Source organism: Aptenodytes patagonicus, chromosome 2 (genome assembly GCF_965638725.1).
Source record: "Aptenodytes patagonicus chromosome 2, bAptPat1.pri.cur, whole genome shotgun sequence".
NCBI classification, from domain to species: Eukaryota; Metazoa; Chordata; class Aves; order Sphenisciformes; family Spheniscidae; genus Aptenodytes; species Aptenodytes patagonicus.
In genome coordinates, this window is record NC_134950.1 from 152,964,588 (window position 1) to 152,984,363 (window position 19,776).

Here is a 19,776-nt window from a genome sequence, read left to right on the forward strand (position 1 = left end):
TTTTTTTTTGTTACTGCATTTTTTTTCTTTTCTTTTTTCCTTGAAGACAGTACTTTTTCACACCTTCCTCATCCTCAGTTTGAACTCCTGCAGCACAGTCAGTCTTTCAGTGTTTGCTTCCATCTCATCTGTGTCAGTGCTAAAACCATTGCTGCCTTACATGAAGCAGAATTGGCTTCTTGTCCATCTACCTTACCAGTGTCTAAAATCTTTGCCATCTTTTGGGGATGAAAACCTGATTTTCTTCACTGGAGGAGGCACGCGTAATCCCAATGAGCTGCCGAGAAAGGAGAAGGCATGGCACAGTGAAATCTCTAGCAGTGCTATAAGGGGCAGTAACTTCATGCTTGGCTTGGACTGTCTATGGTTTGAATTGACGTTACATTGACTTTGGTGAGGGGACGGGGCCAGGCATAAAGGGCAGAAATGTTCAACTGGGCAGTGGGCAGCAGTGCCCTGAGACATATAGTGAGAGCAAGGGTGTGGGTGGACAAACAGTGCCCCAGTCAGTGGTAAATACAGTGATGAGTTCTTTCCCAAGAACTTCTTTTAGAGGGTCTGAAAAATGTTCTTTCTTTTTGGCAAGGAGGAAAAAAAAAAATATAGGGATTGTTAATAATGCCTTATCACATTGTGTAAAATCTCAAGTAGATCCAATTTTTTGGATCTTTCTTATTTTAGCTATAATGAAGAATCATTTCAAAGTCAAAAGATATTCACCAGATGATCAGTCATAGCTGGCAGTGCAGGAGATGCATATTGATGATCTTCCTTTGTATACAGCAGACAGCATGACACCAGACACATGTAAGCAAAGGCTTGCTGTTGTGTTATGAAGTCATATCCTTGGGATATTTACTGCAACATGCAACTGTTTATTGGCTATTATCCCTGTAGTATGTGATGAGCATACACATGAAGAAACTTCCATGCATGACTCAGATAAGAAAATGCTTGATAAAATGGATTATAATGTATTTGCGACAACTTTCAAGGTTGAACATTTCAGAAATAAAGTAAGAATATCAAGTTGAGGACCATGCAAAATTATTAAGCCATATTCATATAATATTTGTGACTTAAGTAATCTCATGACTTTAGGTTTTAAATGGTATTTTTTCAGTGGTTAAGTTTTTACACTGAAAATAGTTTATTTAGTTACCACAATAAAAACATACTAACAAATGGCTCATGTGTGGCTCAGAAATGTGAGATTTTAAAGAGATTAAATAATCTTTTTGGACATGGGCTAATTGAAGGGCGACTCTTTATGGAAATTATAAAGGAGCAGGTGGGTGGTGGAAAAGCAGGTTGACATGAGTGCAAATGTTGAGGAAACGAAGTGGAAAACTCGGACAGTAGGTAGTGCACTCGATTTGGATATGGAGATGGGAGGTGGGAGGCTGTGACTTCTGTATCTGACAGAGGACAGTGTGGGTCCATTGCTTTAGCTGTAATTTAGAAAACAGAGATATAACGTTAGATATGGAGAAGGTGGTTTCTGGCAAAGCTCTTGGAATGCTAATGGGCTGAGGTCCATGGGTGTTTGCTCTGAGAAGTTCTAGTCCTGGGATATCTTCAGGATTAGTGTTCCTTAGAGGTTCTCCACCTTCTTGGGATGCCCAAGCACGGTTATTTTCCAGCATTTCCATTCCTGCCTCCCACAGTCTGGGTCAAAAAGACACAAGATCTCTTCTTGCTGTCTGCTTGTATCTAAGAAAATCTGGCTACCAGCATGAGTCAGCACCACTCTGCTATATTCAGGTTTCCAACATTTTTGTTTAGAATAAAGCTCCAAAGAGAAATCCACAATCTTCATGAGAAATACCAGCCTGTTCTCTACTTACTGCGGGATGCGGGAGTGAAGCATCCTACACTGAGGACGAGGAGCACAGGGCCACTGGAATGGCATGCCAAATAAACAGACTTGGGTATACAGCCTCTTTGTCCCTTTCCTGGGCTTTGCCTGTCAGCAGATACATGCTCATGTGCATTCGTACATAGATTTGAGAAAGCAAGAAATAATTACCCTTGTAGATAACCTCCTGCTTCAAATGTTTCAAGCTAAAAGTCTGAAGACTTTCATAAGCCAGTATCACGTGCAACATCAGTGGAATAGGCTGTCTCTTGAATTAAGACTAAACAATGCATGATTTACTAATTTCACTGACAGAGGAGGAGAATTTTGATCAAAGATACTCAAGCAATTCTCTAGTCTTATGAAAAGTGAGAGAAGTTATCACACATTTTAACATACCATTGATTTGGCTTCAGCCACATACTCTTGTTTCTGGAAGCTCCTAAGTCTGTCTTGTTTATATTAAACATTTTCAGCAAAGTCAGTTTTCTTTCTTATTTAACAATATGCTTTTTTGCCCCCTTTTTCTTTCACCTTTTTATTCCGATAATTGCCTGTAGGTTAAGCAGTCTTACAGGGGGTTACAGGCAAGTGTTCATGGATCAGAAAAAATAGGAATCCTCCTATGTGCTCTGTTGGTGAGTTCACTTTGATGGGCAAGATGTCAGCTCAAGAATCATTGATTTTCATAGACAAAATATTAACTTGCCAATAAGTTTTCCAGATTTCCTGGTGTGCTTGTGTGAACAATGGAAAATTATACTTAGTGTAAGTGCACTGGTTCTGCTTTGGGGACAGAGTAGTGCAATCATGCAACAGCATGCTGAACAAATGTTAATTAAGAAGGGTTTTATCTAATTTGAAGCTAATTAATTCACTAGATAGCATCTTTATGAAATTGAGGAACAATCTGAAATAGGATCAGAGCTTGTACTGTGAACATTAAGTAGTTAATGGGTCTGCTCTTCATGTGTCTGTGTAAAATCCTTTCCTTATTCCCAAATCCTTGATGTAATTTCTTCCCCATTTAGAAGTCTCCTTCAAAGAATTTCCTGTGCAGATTTAGACCACTTTAAATACAACAGGAAAGCATTTGTCATTTAATAAGCTCACTTTCCCTCATGTCTAAATTGGTCTGCGTTTTCTGAATGTGACAAAGGAGGGTGAAATGAGAAAAGCAGCCCTGGCAAGCCATTTCGTAACTTAATGAAAGAGGCCAACAGAGAGTCAGCAGAGGACTGGTTTGCTCCTGTATGGATGAACTGCCCATCCTGTACAACTAAAGGTGTCTCCCCTTACCCTTCTGATACTTTCAGGAAAGGATGCAGAAAATCACTTTTCTGGAGGTGAATTGTCAGAAGAAGTCTACACCTGCCTACCCTGCAGGGAAGGATGTTCTTACTGTACAGATGATACTCCCTGCTATGCACAGGAGGACAAGTATTTACGGCTGGCTATCATCTCATTCCAAACGCTCTGTATGCTGCTGGACTTCATAAGCATGCTGGTAGTCTACCATTTTCGCAAGGCAAAGGTAAGCAGACATGTTTTACTTTGATATTCCTGCTCATTGTGTGGTACAGACTCATTTATGTTAGGTGTATAGCTTCTCATTTTGACAGTCAATTTCTCATGTAAGGAGCTCAAGTCAAGGAGAGGATGGGATTTCCAAACAGGAATGCTTTGCTTTAGGTGTGGAGGTACCTAAATTGTTTATGTAGTTTTTGAAAAAAATGCTGAGCAATTTGTGTCTCCCAGTGAAATCTGCTTACATTTATAGATGGTGTGCAAAAATCAAGGAAACCTATTATGTTCGAAGTAATTTTGGAAAATCAGGCCAATTACGCAGGTATCTAAGGTGGCACGTGGGTATTTATAGTCTCGGGATCTTGAAAGTCTCTGTTTTACCGCTGCTGGGAATTATGTTTGGTTTAAATATATTTGAGAGACTAGCTGGAAAATAATTATATCAAAGAGAAATCTTTCCAAATCATTCCAGTTCCTAGAGAGTTTAAACTTGATTCTATGGTTAAAGATTCTTCTTTTTTCACTGAAGTATGAATATATTAAAGTGTCTGTAAATCGCTGATGCAGGCTATGGTTATGTTTTATGTACTAACCTAATGAACTTCCTGCTTTTACCTCACTCAAAATATTTTAACATGTAAGATCTTGTGGAATCTCACTGTTGACTCAGTGAATGCAGAATATTCTCTGAAACTTCCAATTTAAAAAAAAAAAAAGAATTGAAGGTGGCACATATTCGCTACCTACATTAGGGAGACGTAGGTGTGCACACAGTATGCTACACTGTTGAAATTAATAGCTTCATTCACTTTCCATAACTAGATAAGCAGTTCCATTTTGGTTTTTGGAACACTTGATCCCACAGTCTTCCTAATCCTACAGTGTCTGTGTTACAAATGTGTGGCTCATTTTGAAAGACTTTAATATCCTGGCAGGAAATCACAGAACGAGCAGTAACATTCTTTTTTTTTCTCTTCTGTTTCTGAGACTCTTTGTATTTAATGATATTGCATAAAATGATTCAAATTACAGACTTAATTGTATTTATAAAGTTTTTCATTATTAAAAGTCTGTTGTAGGCATCTGTTTAGTTGCCTAACGTTAACTTAGCAGAAGAATTTCATTCCAATTTTGCGAGGTTTTAGTCCGCCCGGTAATGTTACTCGCTTTTAATGTCATAGACAACATCATGAAAGAAGCATTCCTTGGGAGTAAAAAATTTAGTCTCTAGACCTACAGAGTGAACAGAGTAGATTACTTCATACACAGCTATTGCAAATTTGGCTTGATTTTTTTTCCCCACACTGAAATATTGATTGTTTTATAAGAAATTTCTGTATTTTATCATAAATAGCTTGAGATCAGAGATGAGCAAAATTACATACACTCTTGTACACTTACATATGTTCTGATATATGTATCTACTACAGTAAAAAATATGTCTTTATTAAACATACTACAGAAATCTTGTATTTCACAAAACCTGCTAGTAACAAAAGGTGCATTTTTACTTTTATGATGATTAGCCATTTCTCCAAAGTAGGTTATGAATAAAGACCCAGACGGGATCTGAGTATTTAATACCAAAGCAATACCAAAGAGGCACATGCACACCTTTCCTTGTTTCCAAAGAACTTTTCAGTCTTTATAAAAAAAATTGAGCTTTTTTTTTTCCAGATTACCTCTTAACCATTAAAGATTAATCATGACATCTGAAGGAGTGAGAACCAGACATAAAAGAAAACATTCTTTTCTCCAGAAAGAAAAGTGACGCCTTTGAGACATTGCATTTCACTCAGTTGGACAGAGATGGATTAAATTATAATTTTGCTACCTTAGAAGAGCGTTGACTTTGCTCTAAGTGTATATCTCACAAGGAAAAGAGAAGGAAAAAAAGAGACAAAAAAAGTAATATGGTGATTAACAATCCTTTCCTTTATGATCAATGTTTTCAAGGAATAGAAACTGATAACTAGGTGTCCCATTGCTTTTCATGTCATTCAGCTGAGTTTTTTCTTGGATTCCTTTTATGTTCTTTATCTTGTTGGTACAGCTTGATTTTAAAAAGAAAAAGATCTTGTGTGATTACCATGAAATGAGAAGCTGTATGAAGGGCAAACATACTGAAAACAATGAGTATTTGCATGAGAAAACTGCTGGTTACATTGGATAATGACAGAAATTTGGAGTCAATGAAGAAAACTAGTAACTGACTGTGTACTCTCTGCCAAGGGGGGAAAGTCATGAAAGTGAAAGAACAGCTATTGAAATACATTCAACATATCTGCATTTTAAGAATTTCCAACTGTTAGTGAAACAAACCTCAATTAGGTTAGTATATCTGTCTGTGATTAAAGTTACTGTGTTAAACTGCTCATTTCCATTGTGCTGGGTGGGTGTCAGAGAAGAGCATTTTTTGGATCCTCTCCCCATGTATGGGGAGACAACAGTGACAACAGTGAGGAATATATGCTAGATCCAAGCCAGTTACTAAAAGAACAGCCATTGGTAAAAGATCTACTGCTCCACTCCCAAAGAACATAGCAATGAGAGCAGAGATGTTTTCAACAATTACTGCCAAAGTGTTATTGGCACAATGTGACTTTTGTTTTGACATGATCTTTATTACTGACCTAGGATGTAATAATAATGATCTACAGGGAAACCTGGTAAATATCAACCAAAGTGGTTCCACGAGTGAAAGATCTTGACAAAATGAATGGTAATAAATAGGCAAAGCCTATAGCAAAGCCAGATGACTGCCTTCTAAAAGCCAGGCTTCTCTTTAGAGGAACCTTTAGAAGCCTCTGAAGTTTTAAGTCTCTTCTTTTAGAACTTCTAAAGGTTCCTCTAAAGAGTCCTTTTCAGATTTCTGAAAGAACTCCTCTACAAAACTGCTGAATTATTTACTGTGGAGTAAGCTACTGCTTACATTAATAGCAGTAGAGGGGGAATGGAAGATAGGAAAAGTGACATCTGTGTTTATAAAGACTTCCAGTAATGGTGACAAGAACTAAAGATCAGTAGGTCCAACTTACGCGCTTGCATATTCATAGAAATGGTAATAAAAAATAGAACTACTGGCTCCATGGATGAGTGTGGGAAGTGGGCTTTTGTGAGAATGTGATGCCCTACAGATGTATTTATAGCTCTGTGAAGGTGGATTATGAGCATGTGGATATGAGAGTACTTTTTCCAAGGTCCGCTACTAAAAACTCTTAAAAATTATGATCTCAAGGGCCTAGATGAGCTACACTTCTTGTAGGTAACCAAGAGATGACAGAGGAAAAGACAGTGCAGGAAATATGGTATAAAATCATGTAAGGCAGGGAGGTGTTGACATGTGAACAGATATTCATGTTTCCTCTTAAGGTATCACTAGAGGGTGTTCAAGGGATCTCTCAAGTGGTTAAAAAAAATCAAATAGGTGTTTTGCACAACTTTGAGTTGCTTTATGTCACTCATTGGAAAAGAATATCATGGATCCCAAAGTATAAATCAATTCAAATAGAGTTTAGAAGGAATCATGAAGGGTATTTCCATTATTGGCTGTTTAAATACAGTGGTTTTGGTGAAACATCTGGTGCAGGAAGTCCATAATTTTTATTGTTGGAAACTGGGAGGATAGACCAGGAAGGATCACACTCTGCTGTTCTCCTTCTTTAATAACGCAGCATAGGCCATGACCTGAGGTGGGACACTACACTCTGAATTAGAAAGCCATTCTTTTGTTCTCTTGGCAAAGAGTCATTGAGTTAGATTTCATGCCTCTTGAAAGCGCTGTAATTACTCATATAGACTTGCACATTTGATAGGTGGCAAAACAAAATTCAACTCATTTGTCAAAGACACAGTTACTCCAAACTATCACTGGTACCACTGACCAAAATCTTGGCATTGCCAACCTGTAAATGAAACTGCAGATTAGTGACTTCAAGCAGTAGTCAGCATTGGCAAACAGTACAAAATGGAACCGCAGAAAGACACTGTGAGAAAGCTCAGATCGATGCTGAGGAATTCATTTGAGGCTTTGTCAAACACAGGTGAAAGTGACTCAGCAGCCCCAAGATTAGCTCAGCAGCAATGTTATTAAACTGCAAGAGCCATAACTGGAGAAAATCACAAGCAGAAAATGTGCCCCTTTGCTGAGAGAGGGAGAACTCCAAAATGCTACGAATAAAAAAAATTTGGAGGAGGGCACAGAAGAAGTAGCAGAAGATAAACTATTAGGGAAAAGCATTGTAGGGGAAAAAGATGAAAAATGTAACAGATAAAGCAGATGCAGCTGTTGTAATGGGAAAAGTCAAAGCATTTCAGCGGGAGAGTAAATGGAGGAAATGTGCCAAACAAAGAAAAAAAGGAAAAAATATTCACAGCTAATACAAGAAGGGAAAGCAGATGTGTGGATCACTTCAATGAAATCTTTAACTACCCTAGACAACCCTCATGCGAAGCAGTAATGAAAGCTGGAAACCCTGAGCCTGGCATTAACACAAGCTGCAAGAGGCTGAAAAACTCCTGGGAGATGGAAATGGATGAAATCCCGTCAGAAAAGCTGACGGTGCCTACAGCACCAGTTTAATGACACTGAGGGAGTTATGCAATGAAGCCTGGGAAAAAGAGATTTTTCCTCAATAGTGGAAACGTTGGAGTTTTATTAGATTGCCGCAACAGGGTGATCTTGCTGAATACTGCAGCTGGGGAGATGTTGAGGCTTCTGCAGTGTGGTAGTAAGAGAGGTAAAGGGACACTGGATGCAAAACAAGGAACAGGCTCAACAGAGGCTCTCAGCACTTTGGATGGACTAGATAATGTGTCCTAGCAATTGTAGAGGAGCATATAAAGGAATAGGCTCCTCTTATTGCTTTGGTTTTCAAAAGGCTTTGACAAGACTATGTGAGGTTCTTGCAGAACCACTTTTAGCCCTACAGAGTCAGATCTTCATGGCTGTATAAAGAGGTGCAAAATATTCTCTAAGTTCAACAACTAAGAAACAAATCAGCTCAAGGTGAACATTAGTAAACATCCTTGTATGCTGTGGCATTATTATTGATTGGATAATGCAAACATTACTACTAAAAACACATCCAGAAAGTATGAGGCTAAGCTAACAAAAGTAGCTGGCTAGGCAAGGACAGAAATCACTGATGCTAAAACAAATATTCTCAAAAATGAGAAGCTGAACAGTGATTTTGTAGGAAAAAGCATCAACAGAATAGGAGAATTCATCTATGTGAGTAGTGTTATATGAACCAACGGAGAGCACTCAAACAGGGAGTGACCGACTGCAGTATTGATTACATGCAGTGTAAGGGTAGCAAAGCTATATGGCACCAGAAAGAAACAGAATGTTTAAATAATATACATAAAAACCATTTTTTTAAAATTTCAAAATTAACATAGGATTTCAAGGGCTAAAGATCTACCAGAGCCTTAGAGAGGAAACCAGCTGTGTTGTAAACAAGTTCTTATAAAAGTACTGGACTGTGGAAGGACATTACCTGCAAAGAACCTAAAGAGCTCATCAGTTATCAGGCTGCCTTTTCAAAATGAAGAAGAGCTGAAAATAACTGACCTTTGCATAGCGGCATACCAACTCAAACATGGAGCTATCAGGTAGAATACAACTGCTGTGGGGAATTGTAAGTGCCCTTAAGAAATGCTAAGAACCACTACTGGCAAAGAGACCAGAGAAGCTCATCTCAGCTGTAGCGTGGAAGAGGCTCATTGCTACTTCAGTGATGAAGAATGAGAGATGAGAATGTGACGCTGGCCTTGACTCACACTAGACCTATTCAGAAGGGTCTTGTTTGCTGTAAATTCTCATTCAGATCAATGCTAAAGGCCTCAGAGTAGTTGCACTAAAGCTAAGTTACTTTCCCATCATCTTTCCTTGACATGCACTGCGGTGCTGCCAGGTTCTGAGCGGGTAGGGGAACCATGGGTGCGTGGGAGGAAACCTTTGGGGGATCTGGTCTTTCTGTCTTCCTAACGTATCTATGGCCAGCATCTCTGGATGTAAATCCAGCACATCAAGGTAAAATTGACAGCAACCAGCACACTTGGAAAAGGTTGTTTTCAGCTCTGAAAAATACTGGAAAAAATGCTTAGAAGAGAGTCTTCAAAACAGCAGTTTGGAATGGTGTTGTCATATGACATTAACAATGATGAAGGACTATGATAGAACCCATTGAAATGAAGGGCTTTGCCCCATTCAAGACCATTTCCAGTTCCAAATATTAGAAATTTATGACTAAATAACCTTTTATTGTACTGGTCTTCCCCCCCCATTTATGAACACTCAAGAACTGTTGGAAATACAGAAATGCAAATACTTTTAATGAGAGGAGAAAAATATATATCTGGAACACCGATCAAGGAAAGAACTCACAGTTAACAAGACCACATGGCTAATCATTAAGAAGAATAAATCATTTTACCTCTCTTGAGGGAACTGTGGCAAACTGTGGCTGTTAGCAACTGACTCTTTTTATATGGTTTTTACTCTCTGTTGAATACAGATTTCCGGTGTTTGGAGTTCAGGGTGGCTAGATATTCTATGCCACCACTTTCCTATTTTTCCATTTAGTGTAAATACATTTAAGTGTTCTGCTAAATATGATTTAAAAACTGTGAAGATACTCCCTAAACAATGCAATTTTAAACACTGCACAAAACTGCACATAGATGGAAAGGCAACATGCAAATTAATGCTGTAGTTCCCCTTTCTAATAGTCAGAAATCAAGAATGTCTTTTCTCCCTTACTGCAGCCATGATAGGATGCAGTAATTCAGAGTGAGATAATCACAGGCTATTGATGTGTGATGCATCTTTAAATATTAAAGCATGCTGGCTTTGCAAACATACCTTTTTTGCTAATGTAAATCAGCCAATCCTTTCTTTTTTTTAACTCTACAGTGGCATCTTGACGTGCTTATGCCTGGAATCCTTTCATCTTTGGTGCACATTCTGCTTTTTTCTCCCTAGACACCAATTTCTGATGTTTCAGCTGAAGTGGAAACTTGATAGAGGGAAATGATCTTGCGCAGATGGAGCAGCTGCCTTTACATGCCGTGCTGGTGGGCATACCTGACAGTTCACTCAGCACATACACATTCTGTGCAGTGCTTTATACACCCTTTCTTCATCATATCCTAGAGTGAGAACCTAGTTTCTTGTGATTTCTCAGGGAAGTTTATTGTAGTCTTGAGGTGTGCAGCTTTAAAGACATTGGCGATGTTGTTTTCGAAACTGTTGTTTTTAGTGGAATTCTCATTTCCTGTATTCATAAAACAGAACTCATAAAATGTCCTTTCCCATTTTTCTGCTTAGTTAAGGTATGCCTTTAAGGATGCTGTACTTTTTTAACTCTCACATAAATAATTGCAGAGTGCCATATGGAAAAGATAAGAAGTGCAGGGGCTGTTAGCCTGCGGCAGCAGTTGAAAATTGGAGGTGACATACTGGCTGCCGAAATTCCCAAAGACAGCAGGCATTGGTAGGCATGGCTGCAACGGTGGTATTGCCCTGTGTTTGCAGGGTGTTGTGGCATTCACTTCATAAGCCCGAAGGTTTCACATCTATGTATATTTGCATTCCAATACATGGTTTAGAAGAATTAAGTACTTGTGAATAGAAAAATAAACCTAGTTTCACTATAGACACTTTAGGCCTAAGGAAAAACTGAAGTGTGCAGAAAATAAAGATATAGATATAAAATATATTGGTTGATTTCAGTTCAGTCTCATGAAGAAGAGAGAATGAGAAGAGCAGGGCAGTAGGAAGCACAAAAGGCTATATAACAGTGTTCACTAGAGAGAGTCTATCCCTAACGGACAAGGTAGGTTGTCAGTTACTTTTTGTCAGTACTCAATGGTAGCTCTAAGGATCCAAAAGCTACAATCTTCTCTATATATCTTTATATTAAGCCAACATTTGTCTCCACAAAGTTGAACTACACAGCACCTTAGGGCCCATCTAGATAACATACATAGTTTATCTGGGAGTGTAGTGCCTTCAAAGTGATGGGAATCAGCTGTGGACTATGACACATTTGCTCCACTTTGGTGTTCAGACTGATTCCTGGCCTTTACATTCTTAACCTTAATGTCTTGCTATTTAAGACCTTGCAGTCTATGAATCATTGTCATCTTCTGTTCCGCCAATACTCCACAAAACTCTACAACATAGAGCCCCAATGTTCAAATTAATGGAGCTGATAGTAGTGCGCTTTCAGTGTAGGGTGCTGGCCAGGAAGATAGCTGTCACCAGAGACAAGGCTGTAGTAGCCTTGAAGGCATATGTAAGTTTAATTGTATTACACTATGATTTCACTTTTAAAATAAATTATGTAAAATAAAGATAATTGAATCCTTGAATTTCAGCATATATTTTCCAACAACAAGAACTATTACAGCATAGAATAATTTTGCCAAAGCTGTTTCAGAGCTAAAAATTAAACTGAGCTAACTGTCAAGATTTTTGGTTGTCTGTTACCCTCTGTCTTTGATTCTTGATGAGTCTTGTGTTTGTGGCCCTTGTAGGGAAGCTGAGTAGACCGAATGGTGTGTCACATGATAATAAGCTTTCCCCACTGATACTTTAATGCAATAACTTCAGGACAGTTGCATTTACCTGAAGTTTCATTTGGGTTTGTGAATAAGCATTTACAGATTGCTGGGAAGGGACTTCCTATCATGTCAGCAGAATAACAGCAACATTATTTATTTATCCTGCTATTTGTCTTGGAGTTGTATGCTGCTGTGAACCTTGCTTGTACAATCAATAGCAATAGCAAAGTCCCTGGTGGCTTGCACAAAGTCTTTGGCATGCCTCCCTTTCCAAGAGCAGACTTCTGTCTGAAGTAGGCCTTTCTTTTTGTTTTAAGGGTCTAAGTGTAGGTTCAGAAGAACTATTCTGAGGGTGAGCCTGATTTGTAGTGGAGGGACTTTTCAACCAGAAAGGCTTGCAGAATTTCATGGTGACAATCATTTGCTTGATGAGCTCTTTGTCTCTGGGAAAAGCATTTGGCCAATAGACAGGGGCAAGGTTTGGAGATTGAAATGTGGTTTTTGATGGAGCTGGGATTTGCGTTCCAATGTGCCAGTGTCTGGACCCCATTTTGACACTGAAAACCAGTATAACTAAGGAGAGGCACATTTGAAGATGAGAAAATAAATTTTTTAAAAAGTTTCACTCAAAGGGAAGGAAGAAATAGCTTAAATGAAGAAACTGGAAAAACAAACAATATTGGGAAAAAATGTAGCATGAGAACTTTCAAATAACAGAAATAAAACTGTATTGGAAACCTTATTCTAGGAAAAGTCTTGCATTTTTTACTAATTTTTTTTTTATTGTAAAACTTTTATTTAATGGTAGCATCCTCAGAGAAACTTTATGTGCTCTTTTCATGTGGTTTTTTTGGCTGTATCATGTGGTGGAAGCTCAACACAGATCATTCAGACTAAAACATATGCCTGTTCTTCATTTTCTTCATTTCTTTGGGTGAAAGTTGAAGGTTTATAGCTCACAAGCAGCAGCCTTATGCTGTCAGCTTCTCTTTAGGACTTTGTGCTATGAACACAGTCAGATTGCTTTCTGCCTTCCCTGTCCCAGCCGTGCCTCCCTCTGTCTGGAATAAAATCTTGGCATTTTCCTCTGACATCTTCTCATCAATATCAATATAGCTGAAAAGAAGCCTTCATCTCCTCCTGCTTCCCTCTAAGACATCTCAGCTATTGCTTTCTTAGTTACTGTAGCAACCTGCTTGTTACCTAACATCATTTTGGACTCTGGAGCTCACTTTGCCTCCGGCTATGTCTAAGCCTTGCTGAACTCCTTCCGAGTTCCCTTTTAATACATGTTTTGTGCTGGTCCACAGACCTAAAATTCTTGTCTCAGCTTGTTATCTTGTGTCTTGACTGCTGCAATGTCCTTTCAACTGGCCTTGGCACATGCAGTCATGGCCTATTATTAAAAATGATGCTGCAAACAGTTTTCTGTCCTGCCACTTTGTGTTGTCCTCATAGCATCTCCCTCTTGACATCGTACATGAGCTATACCTCTTGGTTTTTGAACTCCCACATGAGCTTTTCTCTCTCTCCTGATGCCATTTCTTTGATGCAGAAGCGTCAACACCAGCCTCCATCATCATCATCCTGTTACATTTTTCAAAAAACACCCCTTGTTCCCTTCATACTTTCCTCATGCTTGGTAGAGGCTTTTTGAGAACATCCCCTGCTCTCTGTATCACATTTTCAGATTCAAGTGCTGACAAAGTATGTGACTACGGGTGGGATACTAATAGGCTGGCACTGCTGATTGCTTGTTACGATATGTGATGTTGCCTTGTTGTTCCATTGTTCTTTCCATCTGTCCTTATCCGTCTGTTGTCCCTTATCTTAAACTCTTAACTTTGTGGAGGAAGGACAGTCTTTTTTACTTTCTCCTTGTGCAGGGTCCATGATAACCTGAGGCTGACCTGGGGCTGGGGCTTTCAGCAATACAGTGGTAGGAAGAAGAATTAAGTTATACATAGCAATATTTCCTTCAAAGGCAAATGTGCTTTTATTTCCAGTGAAACATACAATCCATGATCTAAACTTAATAAGAGATTATTTAGCGTAATAAATTCTGAAGAGCTGAAAAATCTCACCATTTTTGGGATCAGCATTTCTCAGATCCAATCATAAGCTATTAGTTTGGAGTGGTTTAGCCACTTGGCTCTTGTAAAGTAAAAGTGAATAAAACAAACTGCAGTTGGATTTAAAATCTTCAGAATTATGAGTTTTTGTTTGATTTGAAATTAGTATAATGATCTTCATCTATAGTTCATTTGCCTTCTCAGTCATGTGAATAATGAGATTTTTTTATCTTTATCAGTTTTATTCTAACCCTTCTCTTGTTACCTCGTTCTCAATTTGTTTCCTCTGAGGTATTAAGAATCTTGAGCTTTGCAGTCAGGTTGTTTTTTTCTCTTGTAATTTGCCATAAACTATTTCTTTCTACATGATTGAACTACAATTTATACAGACTGTTTTAGTGAGCTGTGGTATTTTCTTCTGTAACAGGTGATGCCATGTTGAATAAGAAAGCTGAAATTCAGTTCAGGTGTTCTGAAGCTATTTGTAAACTAAATCAGGGGAACATGCTAACTGAGCCCCACCTCCTGCTTGTGAAATTTGGGGTTGTATTCCATCAGATTTTTTGTATATTCCATTTGACCTCTTGCTGATTAAACAACTATCGATATTAAAGTGCATTTTATTCTTGAAGACCATAATGCCTTTGCATCTTCATTTCATTTCTGCGTTAATTGAATGCATAACCTAGTGAAACAGGCACTTAAAGTGATCCAGAATTTTGATGATAGTCACTTTACATGTTCAGCTTTTAAATTAACCATAAGAATGTGAATAGACTGAAACTGAACTTAGGCATTATTTACCTCATTACTGATTTTTTTTGGTCTATGTATTCATCGCTATTTGGTGAGAACCAGGTATCTTGATCTAAGCAGTATGTCCCCAAGGAAGGAATTCCTGCTCTTATAAGAAAAGATGTCCCTGAGACATTAACCATTTTCACTGTGAGGGTTCTTCACCAACAAATACTGTTTTTTCAAGTATCTGTCTTGTAGGTGGTGTAGCGCAACTTATATGCAGCAGGACCCATGTTTCAAAATGCAGAACACCTTATCTTCATCATGACGTATCGTAACGGGTCTCATTACTTGTATAACACAAAGGATCAAGGGCCACGTGAATTGAAAAAGAAAGTATTTGGGGATTTCTTGGATCCCTGACATCTTGCGCACTTTTAATGAAATTGATTTATGATTGATGGCTTCTTGACCTTTGCTTTTGCTGATTTTTTTTCAAGTAAAAAGTAAATTTAATAATTATATTCTATTTGAGCTCAGCTATAACTAGTAATAGAAAAAATATTGACCTCTGTGTAAGTATTCTTTAAAGGGAAATGAAAAAACATGAGGATTATATTTATTTGTTTTAGGAATACTGCACAAAACCTGCAAATGCCAGAAAATTCTGACAATTTGCCAATACAGCTTAAGTGGCAGCACGTCTTTGTAATGCCTATCTTTAGAAAATTAGCCTTTGCTATGAAATTTACTATATTTGCAATCCATATTCTATTAGGAGGCTATTATTCAAATAGAACAATTATCATTAAAAGTATTTGTCAGTGTGGTAAGAGGTTGAACAGGGCACAGAATTTCATCTTGAATATTTTACAGAGAAATTTTCAAAAGAGGCACAACCATTTCTATCTTGAAGTGAAGAGTGTTTCCTGCAGTTAGTTGGGAATGAGTTGCTTGAATTTTGTATGCCAACCAGCAATAATAAAATGAAAGCATAGCCTTGTTATGGCATTTGAAATTTCCCTTTTCCTGGGTAGCAGTCCTAATCAGTCCCTGAATTTATTATTGAGAAAATAAAAAAATGATGATAGTACCATTCCAGGGTACCTAACTGAGGCTTCAGGGGACTCCTTCCAGTTGCTTTTGTGCCCATTCTTTAGTCCCTAGTAGTCCTCATCCAGGTGTGGACAGTATTAAGATAACCACAACAATTAAATGCAGTTCCACTCTTTTCTGCTATTCTTAATGTCGGCGGCTGTCTGGGAACTGGCAGGTCCAGCTTTTGTCTCTTAACAGAGGAGCCAAACACCTTGCTTGCTGTAGCTCAGCCTCAGGGACAGAAAGAAGGATCTCTAGATTCTATTTCTTAAAGGGAAATTTCAAGTGAAATAAAATTTCTGAAATTAGCACGTTAGTTTCTCCACACAGCTTCGTCACTGAAAAAGATAACAATGTGTTTGTAATTGGGATAAGAGGCAGGAAAAAGGTTCAATGGGCTTTAGAAAAACAGCGCATGGAAATCAAAGCAAAAATATAGTCATACTGAAAAAATTTGTTTGCTGGGAAGGCGTATTTTAGTAAGAAAAGGAACTGGTAATAAAACATTTCAACCAGCTCCACTTCAGGCCAAGTATTTTCAACTTGACAAAATCTCCTCTCCCTTCTGTCATTTGATAGAAGTAAAGAACCACATATACCAGGAAACAAGAATTTGAACAGGAAGGGTTTTCAGAGAAGTAAGAGACAGATTTGGGAATACGATCCAATAACTTCTCATCACATCTCCTGTGTCCTCATGCGCAGAGTAGAATGGATCTGCCAGACCTGCACCACAAGGGTCACGCCAGAGCTACTCCTCATGGGAGCACCGGAGAGTGAGCACACTGCCGTCACGTGTACCTTTAGCTAAGCTTTTTGTTTCACTTGTTTTGAGACAGTTTTACATAGTAATTTATCTAGTCACTTCAAATACATCAGCTTAGCACAGCAGAGCAAACCTGTAGCTGTTCTTTATCTTTCCTTGCTTCTGTACCATTCTGTTGTGTATCCATATGTGCTTTCTAGCTGTACGTTGAGTGGTAGATACCCTTTACAGTTTAATAAGTATGAATGTGTCATATTCAAAGTTGAGATCAAGGACGAAATCAGTCTTCACTTTTTTTCTAATAATTTCTTGTAGGCCTCGTTTATCTGTAAGGCAAGCTCACATTCTGGTGGTAAGCCACCTTTGCAAAAGGAAATTTTCTTTAAATCACAGCCCCACTCGGTCATTCTTTATATTGTAAAAGTGGCAGAACTGTTTAATGAAAGCAAAAAAAAAAAAAAAAATGCCAACCTTTTCCCCTCACTAGGTTTCCATGGTACCAAGCTCATATAATACACAGTGACGTGTGGCCCTGGAGAAATCTGCAGTCTTCCTGGACTGACACCAAAAGTGTACAGTTCTGTTAATTCAGTAATATACAATGTAGCAGATACGGAATGACTTTAATTTTATTTTGGCTTTTAATGTCTTATTTTTTTCTCCTCTCTGAAAATACTTTGACACTCATATCACTGACTTTGTGTGATGACAGTCAGAAATTCAATGCTAATTAATGCTGCTGTATTTCCTGGATTGCTTAGGACCACAGAGAATTGAAATGCAGTATTTTCTATGCTTGTTTATGCATAATTTTAGCTTTTTGTTTTGTTACCCTGGATGCAACTTGGCTGGCTACATTTTTTTTTAATTTCCCTCATGCAAATAATTGTTAAGAATTTATTTATGACCCTTTAGCAGTGCCCAAGAGGCACGTATGACTTTCCTTTCCTAATGTGATTTGCCACAGAAATGGTGTTACCTTCTGAGATCCAGGGATGAGGAATGACTGTTTATCTCAAAGGTTACTAATGTGGTCTAGATAGTATGGATAGACTGAAGACTGAGCAAATCCCAAGGCACAAAGCAGCCCTTCACAAACAATATTTTTTGCAGGCCTAGTCAAGTAAATGTGCTCCGCTAAGGCAATTGGTAGGGGGAAACGAAGGTAAGATGGGGAATACTTGGCCTGCGCTACCTAGGAACTCCCCATCCCCTCATTAGTTTCACAGGCAATTGACAGTAAAGCTCTAAGTTGAGAGAGGTGGACTGGCAATAGCCTGCATGGAGCTGATGAATAGTTCCTTCCTGCCATGGAGAAAGCCTCAGGAGCAAACCAAACAGTGCAGTAACACTGAAATCCCGCTTTTGAAGTGTTGTGACATGAACGTGATCTGGCTCTACCTGTTCTCCTCCAGTGACATCTGAGAGTTAGACTACGTGTGCTTGCTCCTCAGCTCTTGTAGTCACCATTTCAGTTTTTCTCCAGGAGCTGCCCTGTTGTTTTGGTCAGTTTCTTTATGAAGTAGCTGAAGGTAATACCAAGAATAGAGAATGAAATTCAATTTTTATGCTCCAGCCACATGCAGTTCCAGCTCCCTCAGATCCAAGACTGGAACCAGTAGTCAGATAGATAAAAGACTCTGGCTGAAACGCAGTCTTGGAATGAGATGGATGAGGAAGCTCTATGAAAACCCCTTGCCTTCATACCATCATCTTAATAAAGGCATCTGTTCATATGTTGTATGTCTAAATCTTTATTTTATCCTGATCTTTTCATTAATCAAATGTCCTGAGTAGCAGCCTGGCTGAAGAAGACCAGGGAGCCCCAGTGGAATTGGGCTGAATACGAGCCAACAGTGAGCCCTCACCACAATCTAGGAAAACCGTATACTGGGCAACAGGATGATGGCCAGCAGACAAAGGAAAGCTGTTACTCCTCTCTACTCAGTGCTAGTGAGGCTGCTCCTGAAATACTGGGTCCAGTTTTGAGCTCCGTGGTTCAAGAACAGTGTGGAGAAACTGGAGAGAGTCCCGTGGATGACTACTAGTGGGGACTAGAGCATATAACCTACTGGTAGAGCTTGAAGGGAGCTAAGCTTCGACAGAATGGCAAAGAGGAAGCTAAGGGGCCATCTAGTAGCAGCCTACTTGAAGGGTGGTTGCGAGGACAGATCTACAGAATGGATTTGGAGAAACTGAAAGAAGATGAAGTTACACTGCACAGATAGGTAAAGCTGTAACTACTGACAAAGGTAAAACATCAATTAGCTGATTTAAAGCAATATTATTCACTATAATGGATTAAAATGATGTCAAGGAAAGTTACCAGAAAAACAAACTCTCCTTAGTAACGGCAAGTGATGGAAGTAACAGGGGACAACAGTCACAAATTATGGCTTGGGAGGTTTAAGTTGGACATTAGGAAAAACTTTCTCACTAGGAGAGAAGTGCCAGACCAGAGTCAGCTGGGTAACACATCAGTTACCCACCTCCATTCTTGGAGGTTTTTAAGACTTGGAGAGACAAAGCTGTGGCTGACCTGATCTAGTGTTGGCAGTACTCCTGCTTTGACCAGCGGATGGGACTAGATGACCTGTAGAAGTCCCTTCCAACAAATGTTTCTATGAGTCAGTGATTCTATGAGACTAGTTAGTTTTTATTATGCACATTGTGGCATATTAGAGTGTTTATAGATTAGATACAAAACATGAATGATAACAGGAACTGTGAAAAGAAAAGAGTATCTCAGTCTTCTTTCAGCTGATGGTTAGTTGTTTGTAAGGTTCATATTCCCTTTATTAGGGTATCCTGCAGAATATCAAGACTTGGAACTTGCCTTATTTACTTTCCTTTGGATAAAGTAGATGAGAACAAGAAACCTTTATTTGTAAGAATTTTTCTGGTAACTTCCCTTGACATCATTTTAATCCATTATAGTGAATAATATTGCTTTAAATCAGCTAATTGATGTTTTACCTTTGTCAGTAGTTACAGCTTTACCTATCTGTGCAGTGTTACTTCATCTTCTTTCAGTTTCTCCAAATCCATTCTGTAGATTAGTAGGTATTTTTGCTCTGCCACCCTATCCAGACACCTCCTTTTCTAATATATTCAAGAGAAAAAAGGGTGGTGATCTTACTATGAGA

General features: G+C 38.6%; 1 protein-coding gene across 2 annotated transcripts in view; it reads left to right on the top strand.

Moving 5' to 3' along the window:
• The window catches only part of GPR158 (G protein-coupled receptor 158), a 211,476-nt gene that overhangs the window by 93,019 nt on the left and 98,681 nt on the right, over nucleotides 1-19,776 (top strand). For both annotated transcript variants that reach the window (XM_076331723.1, XM_076331724.1), the window contains exon 4: nucleotides 3,175-3,392. In XM_076331723.1, the coding sequence (XP_076187838.1) occupies nucleotides 3,175-3,392 (218 nt within the window). The remainder of the gene's footprint in view (nucleotides 1-3,174; nucleotides 3,393-19,776) is intronic.